The following is a 12103-nucleotide window of genomic DNA, read 5'->3' on the forward strand; positions in this document are numbered from 1 at the left end:
CACAAAGTGGTGCACAGGCCAATCAAATCAAATACAGCATATTTGATTGGTTTGTGCAGCACTTTGTACAGTATTTGCCTTTTGTACGGTATTTATTCTGCATACAAATATGGGTTGATAAAACATACACATCATTATCAAGGTTTTAAAGATTTAGGGCACAGTCCTATGCATGTCTACTAAGCAGTAACTCCCATTATAATCAACAGGGCTTCCTCCCAGGAAAGTGTGCATAGGATTGCAGCCTGGGAGCCCAATCCTATGCATGTCTACTCAGAAGTAAGTCCCATTATAGTCAATGGGGGTTACTCCAAATTAAGTGTGGCTAGGATTGCAGCCTGGGAGCCCAATCCTATGCATGTCTATTCAGAAATAAGTCCCATTATAGTCAATGGGGCTTCCTCCCAGGAAAGTGTGCATAGGATGGCAGCCCTAGTTTACTGAAACATGCACTAACTGTACAGCAAAGGACGCAGGTCTCTGCCGCGAGGAGCTGCCATTCACTCCAGCAGGCAGAGCCAGAACAGCAGCATCCTTATTCACAGGGCGCCGCTGCATGATTGACAGCCCTTTCCCTCCAGTCCCCAGGGGAGGCGGGAAACATGGCGCGCCCCGCCCACTCCGGGTCACGTGGGACCGGCTAGCGAGCGAGTGGGCGGGGCCGAGCCGGCGCCCGCTCCGGTCACGCGGGAGTCGGTGGGCGGGGCCGAGCTTTGAAAAGCGAGACGGGGCGCGGGGGCGGGGCAGAGAGGCGCGTCACGTGACGCGGCATGGGGGCGGAGGGGGAGGGGGCCGCGCTCCGCGGGAGGCAGCGCTGGTGCTGTTAGGGGCGACGGTGACAGGCGGCCGGAGCCGAGCGCCAGGCGCGGCCCAGGCGGCGGCGACGGAGGCGAGCAGGCGCCGCCCGCCCGCCATGGACTGAGGGCGACGCGATGGGCAACAAGGAGTCCCGTATCGGCTTCCTCACCTACGACGAGGCCCTCAGGAGGGGTGAGTGGGGGAGGGGGTGAGGGCGTGGTGGGAGGGGCATGCAAATGAGGCGCGCCCCTGACGGGCAGGTGCGGAGGGGGCCCCCTGAGGGGGCGTCACGTGACCATTTGGACCTCAGGGGAGGAGCAAGGCTGCCCCCATCAGGGGTCCCTGTTGGGCAGGGGGGGCTCCAGTAGTCCCCGTGTAGGGCTGTCTTTGTCCACAGGAGCTGTGAGGTGGGTGGGGGTCAGGGAGCCTGTGGAACTCCCTGCCACTGGATGTGGTGATGGCACCTGCAGGCCTTCCCAAGGGGGCCGGCCGCACACGTTCCCAGAGGGAAGGCCTGTTGCAGGTGGTGAGCCGGAGCTGCCAGCCGCAAGGGACGCCCGCTGTGTTGGGGCAGTCAGGACGGACCAGTGAGACTGTTTCTTCACCTGGCGAGGAATCGGTCTGTGGAACTTGACGCCTTTCCAAGGGGACTGGACAGTGGAAAGGTCCGTCGTGTCTATCGCAGGTGACAAGCTGGAACACCCAGAACCAGGGACGCCCACGAAAACTGACGGTCAAAAGCGAACATTCCTTCACCTGGAGTGAAATTGGTCTTTGGAACTCCTTGCCACAGGGTACCTTGGAAAGGGAACTGGATAGATTGGTTAAGGGAAAGTCCATCACAGGTGACAAGCCATGATGGGGATGTGCAGCCTCCTCCACCTACCACAGAATGTCAGGTGCAAGGGAGGGCACCAGGATGCAGGTCTCTTGTTGTCTTGGGTGCTCCCTGAGACATCTGGTGGGTTACTGTGAGATACAAGGAAGCTGGACTGGATGGGCCTTTAGCCTGATCCTGCGGGGCTCTTTTTATGTTCTTAAACAAGCGTCATGGGGTAGGATATGCAGTATTGTTAGGAGGAGCAGAACCAGTTACAGAAGGGGTGCCTAATAGGGTTAACTGGTGGATTTTTAGGAAGAGCAAACCCTGACAAGGAAATGGCTTGGCGTTCTCCAGTGCCAGGTCTTGCTTTTGGGAACCCTGGCCGTCTTGCATTAGGTCAGATAATAATTTTCCTGGTTTTAGAAGTAGGCTGCCTCAGCATGCCAGGTGCAAGGGAGTGGCACCAGGATGCAGGTACCTTGTTGTCTTGTGTGCTCCCTGAGGCATCTGGTGGGCCACTGTGTGATGCAGGAAACTGGACTGGATGGACCGTTGGCCTGATCCAGCAGGGCTTCTTACGTTAATGGGATTGAGCACATAAAGAGAGCCCTGCTGGAGCAGGACTGCCTGAATAATCCATCCAGTCCAGCAAGCTCTTCCTGGCAGTGGCCCACTAGATGCTTCTGGGAGACGCTTGCAAACGGAAGGTGAAGACAAGAATCTGCTCCTTCGTTTGACGCCATTCAAAGGTGGACTGACTGCCTTTTGCACATGGCGGTTCCATTCCTAACTGTCATGGCTAAAAAGAACAGGACCTGCTGGACCCAGTCATAGTTCTGTTTAGTCACAGTAGTCAAGTCAATGCCCACATGCTGGTCTTGATGGTAGTAGCCCTCTAGGGACTGGTATTCAGAAGTTTACAGTCTCTGCACTTGCAGGTAGCATCCCCCGAAGTTCAAACTGCTGGGTGGCACTCAAGTGAACTAAACTCAGGTTAGTGGTAGCTTTGTTTGGGAGAGAAAGTGAACATCGTGAACAGTAGGTAGGGTTGGACTGCCACATCAAGAAGATAGGCAGGAGGGATCCTGTGATGTGTGTTTCTTTCTCTCCCTGTAGAGCTTTCAGTGCTGATTAGAGTGAAGTGATGTGACACTCCTTGGTGTTCCTGACACCAGTTGTCAGTGGGCTGAGACACAAGGGCGATGTGCTTCCTTGGAAATGTAAGGATGCACTCTCGCTCCCCCCAGCTGCCTTCAGACTTCTTGCACTTGCTTTTGAGCGAGTCCTTGGCTGACTCACCCTCATTTATGCTTTTATGTTGCTTTCTCTGGTTAGGCTGTTGGGGGCTGGACAGTAGCTGCTGCTGCAAGACAGCCCCCCCCCCCATTCTAACCCTGTTGGCCACTGATTTAGCTTTCTTCCTACAATATCATCTGTAGTTTCTACATTACATAAAGTGACACTATAAGATCTTGCATGGTTGTGTGATAGATAGGAGCTTCCCCTCCCTCTCCTTCTGCTGTCACTTTGCAACTCTCTTGCGTACATATCACCTCAGCTATTTACTCATTGTGGTTGTTCTTGGGTTGCCTGTGTGTTACCTCTGCAATGAAGAGAAATAGCTGCAGCAATTGCATATTGCATTCATGATCTTTGCCCTCCTTTCCAAAAACATATGAAGAATATGCTCAGGAGACAGAGAGAGATGAGCAGGCCTGGGTGTGTTAGCAGGCACTAACGTCAGTGCCTTTTGGAATCCCAATAGTCATTGCTGAGTGTGCTGCACCTTCAGTCTCAGCCTTTTGCAGGTCTTGTAAAGATGAAAGAGTGAGAATGTTTGGTGCTCAGCTGATTGTAATGTCTTTTCTGGTCATTTTGGTAAAATTAGATATTTAGTTCTTGTGCATTTCCAGAAGTGGGCGGTTTTTGACAGTGTTCCTAGCATATATGAAGGGTTCCTTCCCACATCATGTTCGTAGGTGTACATCTGAAAATGTGACTTGACAAGTGTGTATCCTGCAGGTGCATTAATTGGGGATTTTTGGTAGATTCGAGTTCCTTGTTGAGTCTAGGCTTGGGTCTGCCTTTTCATAATGTGTGACATGGCTGTAAGAGTTCAAAGCCATGGGTTTAATCTAGCTTTTATGTATTCTTAAGGCTTTCCCAGCCCAATCAGGGTGTGTGTGTGTTTCCTAATTATTTCAAATTTCCTGAAAATCAGCCACAGCATAGGCTGTACACAAATGCCAGGCTGATTTGCAAGAGGTTTATGAATTTGGGCATGCTGGGTGACTTTAGAGCACTGGTGGCTGTTGTTTCTTGAGAAGTTCAGTTCCCAATAGAGGATGCAACTGTGTTAATTTGAGCAATACGCTGATGGGAAATTGTGGCTCAAGGGATGGAGCTGCATTTCTGTTTCTACATGTTGAAATCTGGTTGCATTTTCACTGTGAGACTTCTTTCTCTTTAGAGGGTTTCAAAAGGGAACAAAACCCACAATGTTGTATTGTTTGTGCTTGGAAGATGGTGTGAATTGGGAGACAGTTAATTGTGGATGCAGAAGAGAAAGAGGGAGGACAAATATTAATTGGCCAGACATGTAAATAAGCATTCTTCATGATTGAGTAGGAACAGGTTTTACATAAGGAGGCAGGAAAGCTTTGTGGAAGTTGGTCTGTTTCTTCTTGGGACACATGATTCATGTAGCTGTATAGGTCAGAGCGCTATTAAATCTTCCTGTGGGCTAGTGATGTGTTTGGACTTATTTGCAAAGCCGATGTAGTCTCTTGGGATTGCTGAGGTGTGAGCCATGTTGCATAAATTTGATTTCAGCCTGTTCATGAGGCCAGTGGAAGTACATGCTGTTTCAGGTACCAGGAGGTCTTGGGCCATTCATTTCAGCATTTTTTGAGTTTGGCTGCATTGACCCACCCATACATGGCATTAACTGTTAGGATTTAAATTGGCCTCCCTGCTAGAGGACTGGAAGGTAGCCAACGTAACACAATTGGAGCCAATTGGAATCAGCCCGACTGGATCCAGTGCCTCATGTCGCATCTGAGCCCCCTTTGGAGTCATCATGCATAGCTCATTGTAAATGTGGACTCAGTATGTGGCAACTGGGAAGAAGGCAAATTCCATGTGAGGGGTCATTAAGAAAGAGATTGGGAATAATGGCACAAGCCAATGCATGTCTGCTCAGAAGCAAGTCTCACTGAGTTCTGTGGAACTTATTCCCAGGTAAGTGTTTGCAGCCTGCTAATATTATAATACCCCTACGAACAGCTATGGTGCAGCTACATTTGGAATACTGTATACAATTCTGGTTGATGTACCTCAAGAAGGAGATTGTAGAGCTGGAAAAGGTGCAAAGTACGGCAACTAAAATGACCAGAGATCTGGAACACCTTCCTTAAGAGGTAAAGCGACAATGTTTGGGCTTTTTAGCTTGGAAAAATTACAGTTAAGGGCGGAAGCATGATTGAGACACAAAATTATGCATGATGTGTGGAGAGAAACATTTTTCCACTCTCACAATGCTAGAGTCAGGGGTCATTAATTGAAACAGGTTGGTGAGACGTTCAGAGTGGACAAAAGGAGGTCTTCTTCAGAAAGCTCATGATTGTGGACTTTTCTGCTGCAAGATGTGGTGATGGCCACTAGCTTGCATGGTTTTATAAGTGGTTTGGACAAATTCATGAAGGGACAGTCTACCAGGTCTTTTTAGATTGTCCTTTTAGACCAGCAATTTTCAATCTTTTTCATCTCATGGCACACGGACAAGGCCCTAAAACTGTCAAGGCATACCATCAGGTTTTTGCCAATTGACAAGGCACACCCTGCTGCCATTGGACGGCTCACAACCCCATTGGCCCTACTAATAAATGATCTTCCCCCAAGTTCCTGTGGCACACCAGTGGAACACTCGTGGCACACTGGTTGAAAATGGCTGTTTTAGACATTCTTTTAAGATGGTTAGCTTTTTTGGGAGCCATTTAACATTTGATTTTGTTTGTAAAATACTTTGTGAACTTCTTATTGAAAAAGTGGTATATAAATACTCTTAATAAGAATAATTCTTAAAATTAGTGGTGACTAGTCTTGCTGACTATAGTCTCCCTCCAAGTTCATTGAAGGTATGTCTTTCTTTCCTGCCTGTGAGCTTCCTAGTGGCAGTTGGTTAGCCACTATGGACCCTCAACCTGATCCACCAGGGCTGTTCTTATGTAAGACTTTTGCTTGTAAGTCAGAGCTTAGGATTCAGTCTTCAGTATCTTTTGCCTAGTGATGTAGGCAGTATCTGAAAAAAGAGTGCACTGTCTAATCTTCCATTACCAAGATTTCTTTCAAGGTGTCATCCTTGAGGATGGTTGTTTTTTACATGTGTTTGTCTGACTAAATGACTTGCCAGTTGACTTAGCCAGTAGATCTTTGCCTGTGTGTGTATGCATGTAAAAGCAGTGCTGTGATAAAAATATTATTTGCTCGTTCCTTTCTCTGCTGTGTTGCAGTTGGCTGACCCTCTGATGGTTCCATAGGTAGTGAATCTGCTGCTGCACTAAAATAAACCTTATACGCATACTTGTGGAGTGGAAGTATTTGGCTTTTGAGCAGTGGCTTACCTTTTGAAGCTCTCTTCTTTCAGAATAGCTCCTCAGAATAGAACAGGTGAAAATAGCCTCTTGCTTGGTTGAGTGTCACAACCAAGAGAGAGTTCCACCTGAGCAGGGAAACTGGGTGAACGTTGTTAGGCTACACGTGACTCTCACATGGGTGTGAGTGAGCAAATGGCCTGCTGAGTTTCTTTAAGCTACTGGTAGTATCTTCTCTGGGCTGTTTGTCAAAATTGCTTTATAGACAAAGTGGTTATAGCATCAGTTGCCTTGGGCAAAATATTTGTCAGTTGCATGGAAGTGGATGTGAGGAAAATACTGTAGTATATTGATGTGCGCTAATATGTAGTTAGAAAAGCATACATTCAGCCCTTTTTAGTGTTGTTGAAAGCCAGTCCATCTATGAAGTTCCTGAGGCGGCAAATTGATGGAGTGCCCATTGCCTCCCTTCATCTTCCCACCATCCTCCTCTAGCTCTCTAGATTCAAAAATGAAGAAGATATTGAAGGTTTGTGTGTAAAGATGTGCGTGGAAGAAGACTCATCACAGTCTTCTTTTGTCCAGTTGCCCTCCTGATACTGGGAGCAGAAGGAGGAGGTGAAGGAGGTGGCTGACACTGCAGGGTGGCAGGCCTTGGCATGCTGCCTTGGGTGCTAGGAGGCCTTGGACAGACCTAGACTTTGCTTCTTTTTGTTTTTTCTGCAGTTGAAATCTGGATTGAAAATTCCTAGGTACAGACCCACACCTTAATTTTTGGGTGTGTGATAAGACACCTTTTAGATGGATTTGATAGCAAGTATGCATTTTTAGGATCAAACTTCCTATTTTGAGGGGGCAGGCCCCTGTGCCAAGCTGAGGAAATAGTGAAAATCCTACTCCCAAAGGGCGACTTCAGGCACACTTGTGGGCACACTTACCTCTTGTACAGTATTGGGTTCTCTTTGAGCAGCAGACGCTCCCTGCTATCTCACAAGCTAGTGCTGAAGTTTCCCTCAGCTTGAACTTGAGATCTTCAGGTGGCATTGTGTACTTCTGTTGGAAAACAATATCCAGAGCCCCTAGAGTGCCTCAAAGAAAGTGGTGTGGTTTTTTGGAATCTTGTGCCCAGGTGCCAGCCTTCTTGAGAGCTCTGGAAGCTTCCTGCCTGATTTATCAATATGCCTGAGTTGAAGGACATGAAAAAAGATGTAAAGTGGAAGCTAAGAGATGGGGGTGGGTGGGGATAAAACACCCACTTTCCAATGCCAAAGTGCTACATTTGGGTTCAGTATGGGACAGGGATGTTGCTCAGTTGTGAGCACCTGCTTTTCTTGCATAAGGTCTCAAGATGGATTCCTGGCAACCCCTTTGGGTAGGGCTGGGAAAGATCCCTGCCTGAAACCCTGGCGAGCTGCTGCTAGTCATTGTCAATGTAGACAATACTAAGTTAGATGGATCAATATTCTGACTCAGCAGAAGGCAGCTTGCTAGTATCCAGTCTTGCAGATAAAACCACAAAGGTTTTAGAGAGAGACTTTTAGCAGCCCTTTTGTGTTGGTTGGTATCTGTGGTACACCGATGTGACCTAGAGCAGGGGTGTCAAACATAAGACATGTGGGTCAGATTATTTTGCCTTCTATATGAAACAAGTTTTATACCCCTGACAAGTTTTATATTGGGGGAGATCCAGTTTGCTTCCCATTTAAGACAGCTTCCTTGTCTCTTTACCTGGAGAGAGTTTTTATACACCACAGGTGACCAGGTGAATGATTGTTTTGCAAACCTGATGCTACTGTGCACTTCTGCTGATGCATTAGAGCAGGGGTGTCCAAAGTTTTTGGCAGGAGGGCCACATCAGCTCTTTGACACTGTGTCAGGGACCTGGGAGAAAAAAGAATTAATTTACATTTCAAATTTGAATAAATTTACATAAGTTTACATAAATGAAAATATTAAAGATGAACTTATATGAATGAATGAAGGTCTTGTGATCGCTCAAGGCTTATAAAAGGCATTGCACAAAGCAAGGTTGGCCTTTCCTTTGCTGCTGCTGCTGCATCACAGACAGCAAGCAGTGGAGGGAGCCCTCATCCCACAGCTCCCACAAGAGGTCAAACAGTTGCCCTCACACTGAGATCTGTTGCGTTGGGCCAGAGTGGGCTCCAACAAATCTCCAGAGGGCCAGAGGCTCATTGGAGACTGGGGGCTCCCTGAGGGCCGCATTGGGAGGCCTCGAGGGCCGCAAGTGGCCCCAGGGCTAGGGTTTGGGCACCCCTGCATTAGAGCACAGAGATCAAGCAGTTACTGTAGCTCTGAGTAGGCAGGCCACGCATCTAGTTGGAGTGTGTAGTTGGGGAACAACTTGTGGTTCTTATTCAGACCCTAAAAAAGTTGGGGACATTTTAGTTTCTAGTTTCCTTTTGAAATAAGGGACATTCCTCTGAATGTAACTGTTTTTACTCCATGTATAAAATTCACAGTAGTAAAATAGTTGGCAAGAATAATTTGTAAATGCTGTGTGATGCTTGACAAAAATAAACATCATATTTGCAGAGCTGTGATTAGGTATTTTCTATGACTACCCTTTCAGGGAAGTGGGGCGGAGGGGACCATAGAGAACAACCTGCTCTTCTTGTTTTAAAATTGGGCAATTAAGTGTATTTCAGAATACATCTTGATATCTTAAAATTGTGAGTGACAGCAGTTCCATTTCTTCTTTGTGAAAATATTGAGCGGGACATGGAAAAACCTTTTTCTGAAACCTGGCAATTGATGGGCAGCCTTGAAATGCGTTTCAGGTTCCAGAAATGTTGTTGAAGCTTCTTCTTTTATATGGCTTTCAAGTGATGGGTGTATCAGACTAAGTTTTTGTGAATGAATCTGTACGTTTACCAAGCGTATTTAAAAATGTTGACTTTTGTGAGGTGGGTGTTTTTACAGCAGCTTCTCTCCTTCTTCGTTTTGCTCAGCTCTGAAGGTGTGAGGAGATCAGCTGTATTTGCTCTGCTGATGACGCCTACTGAACCTGGTAGTGACTTCTAGCCCTGACAGCTACCCCAGTTCATTGGTTGTCCCATCCTTTTGGCAGAGAGAGCCATCATTGTCTGCTCCTTCTCTTATCAGCCCATTAGTATTCCTTACCTCAGAAAACTGGGCAATGGAGGCCTTTTGTTTTTTCTTGTGACAACAGCAGCATGAATCTGAGAGGAAGAAGAGTAGGCGAATGTTAGAAAAAGACTCTCCAGCTTTGGGATGTTGGAACCAGGGGCCAGTATGGGTGCAGAAAGACTCGTGTGAGTCAGTCTGCTAAGTGTGAATGTTTGCTCCTCCTGTTGCTGTGTTATACCAACTGCAGTCTTTAAAGCCACAACAGGCAGCTGGAGTGACCCTGTGTCTCTTCCAGGAAGGGAAATTACTGTGCAGCTATATTTCAGGGTTGCTTGAGCTCCCATGTTTAAAAAGCCACTGGCACAGAAAGAGTTGCTTCTCTGAGCTTTAAAGGTTTGGGTCAGGCAGCTGATGTAGGATGATTGTGGTTCTGGGAATACCAGCCTGGATGTAACAAATTTCAGAGGTCTGCATAGGGGTCTCCACAGGCAGTTTAGCAATTCAGCCACAGGCTCACAATCTCATCTGCTGTTAGTGAGAGCGAGACCTAAAAGACAGCCGTCACTCCTACGCTCTGTCATTCTCTTCAGGGTGGATCGCAAACTTGAGAGGGCAATTGTGCAAAAGGCACAGAGATCCAGAATTGTGCTGGGCAGCGACTGCCACATAACTCTTGAATTACTTTATTATATCTTGTTTGCTGCTTAAAGGGTATATCCCACTCCATGATCCCATTCCAAAGTCCTGGGTCTTAGACTGGGATCTTTAGGGGTACTTGAAAAAGAATTGAATAATGGTGAAAAAGGCAGGTCTGCTTTAGGATACCTTGCAGGGCTGGCACTAGAATTCCTTGCTGGGCTAATATGAGGGGTACAATTTATGGAAATGGGCTGCCAAGGGTTACGCAAGTGAAAAAGTGTTGGGAACCACTGCCTTACTGGATTCTCTGGCCTTCTTCTTTCAAACCACTAATGTTGTGGCTTTGGAATGTGAACCTGCACCTTTCACTTCATGCAAACAGGTGTTCCTTTCCATTCTGGAAGGAGAGCTATGATTGATGCCAACTCGATTCTGTAATTGAATTAGCAATTTACCAGAGTCCTTTAAAACTGTCACATTTTGTCCTGAATGCTGTTAACGGAAGTTAACGGCTTGCTTAATGCTTGAGTAATTGGAAGCCTACATGTTTTAAGGAACTTTCACATTAAAAAAAAACAAAAAGAAAGGCTTTCAGTATTATGCTGCTAATTGATGTTTCATTCCAGCATTGCTTTATGTTAGGTAATGTTTGAGCCATGTGTCACACAAACAATTTGCTGCAAGTTTCAGGTGAATATGAATCTGGTGTTTCTCATTGTGAGAGAAAGAATAGAGCTTTGCACAAGAGGCATAACTCCTGGGGCCAGGCTGGAACTGTGGGTGTCTGTTCGTAAATTCAACCTTTTCATGACAGGGTCACTGAGGTTAAAGGCCAGAGCAGGAACATAAAATGAAGCAAGCAGGCTGTTCTGCTTGGTTGCCCACAGTGCCGGGTTCCTACTACTTATGCTGGGTTCAACCAGTCTGAATGTTTCATACCCCCAGCCAGTGTTGCATTGCACACCGATGTGCTCCCAGAACTGCTGTGAGGTTCACAAACTCTTTGAGGCAGCTTGCTAGGTTTGCACTTGGCCTCATACCTCAAGTTCAAGCCCTGTAGTCCTTGTCAGAAGTGTGATTCGCTCATGCTTCCTTTTATCTGTTTATTTGCGGCATATGCCCATCCCAAGTTATGATGTAATCCTATGGATTTTAGGTTTCTAGCTCTCATTATTCTTAGGAGAACGTGTGTGGCAAACAAAATGCAAAAGGACCCAGAAATAAAGGCAAGTGCAACTGTGGTGACAAGCTGTTTGGGCAACCACTATAGTGCTGCTTCACATTGAAAAGAGATCTGAATGTGCTCTCCTCTTACAGTGTTAAAGAACAAATACTCCTTTAATGCCAGAGAGATCCAGTGAGTTTTGTAATATGCCATTTCTGGGGATGCTCTGAACCAGGTTCCTACTCTAGTGTAGTCCATTAACATCTGATGAGAGAATGGAGTTGTGGGCGTTAATGGAATTGGCAACGGTTTTGAGTGTAATTTTTATGAGGCTAATATCAACAGATGGAAATCATCCTTGTGTATAAAACATATAGTGTTGTGCATATGGAACTTGCATGACTTCTAAATCTGCTAAGTAGAGCATCTCACCTTTGAAGGTGACAACTTCAGGGAAAGTGTTCTGGAGTAGGAGTACCAAATTTAGTGGGACCCCCATGCGCTTAGAAATGGATAGTTACCACCTCTCTTTTGATTGATTTCTGGTGGGTTGGTAATTGCTAAAGCATGGTGTCTCTGTCTTGTTATCTTGTCTGAATAGCTCCCTTTATCTTTAATGTAAATGTTATCCAAATGGCTTTGAATGCCCCTGTGATATTTGTGGTACTTAAAGATGTTTTGTGTGTGTAAGTTTTTAACGCTACATTTCATATGAAAAGGTCATTTACATAATGAGACAATAAACCCTTCTGGCAAAAAATATAGCAGGGGGAAAAAATTGCGAATGCAGGACTTTTTCAAGCAATTAAAAAGAGAGAGAACTTGCTAGAAATAACAGAGCATTCAAAGTTAAAGAAATTAACTGGTGGACTAAAAATATTCCAGCCATCTCAACAGTAGCAGAATGTCAGGGCATGTTAACTTCTTGGTGAGCCATGCATGAAGTTCTTGATTTTGTTTGCCTTGATGATTTTTCTT

At 46.2% G+C, this 12103-nt stretch overlaps 1 protein-coding gene across 3 annotated transcripts in view; it reads left to right on the forward strand.

Moving 5' to 3' along the window:
* The first annotated feature begins 807 nt into the window (after positions 1-807).
* USP32 (ubiquitin specific peptidase 32) overlaps positions 808-12103 on the forward strand; it is a 142893-nt gene continuing 131597 nt past the window's right edge. For all 3 annotated transcript variants that reach the window (XM_066635933.1, XM_066635934.1, XM_066635935.1), the window contains exon 1: positions 808-990. In XM_066635933.1, the coding sequence (XP_066492030.1) occupies positions 933-990 (58 nt within the window). In that variant the 5' untranslated portion in view covers positions 808-932. The remainder of the gene's footprint in view (positions 991-12103) is intronic.

Source organism: Tiliqua scincoides, chromosome 8, assembly GCF_035046505.1.
Source record: "Tiliqua scincoides isolate rTilSci1 chromosome 8, rTilSci1.hap2, whole genome shotgun sequence".
Classification (NCBI taxonomy): Eukaryota; Metazoa; Chordata; class Lepidosauria; order Squamata; family Scincidae; genus Tiliqua; species Tiliqua scincoides.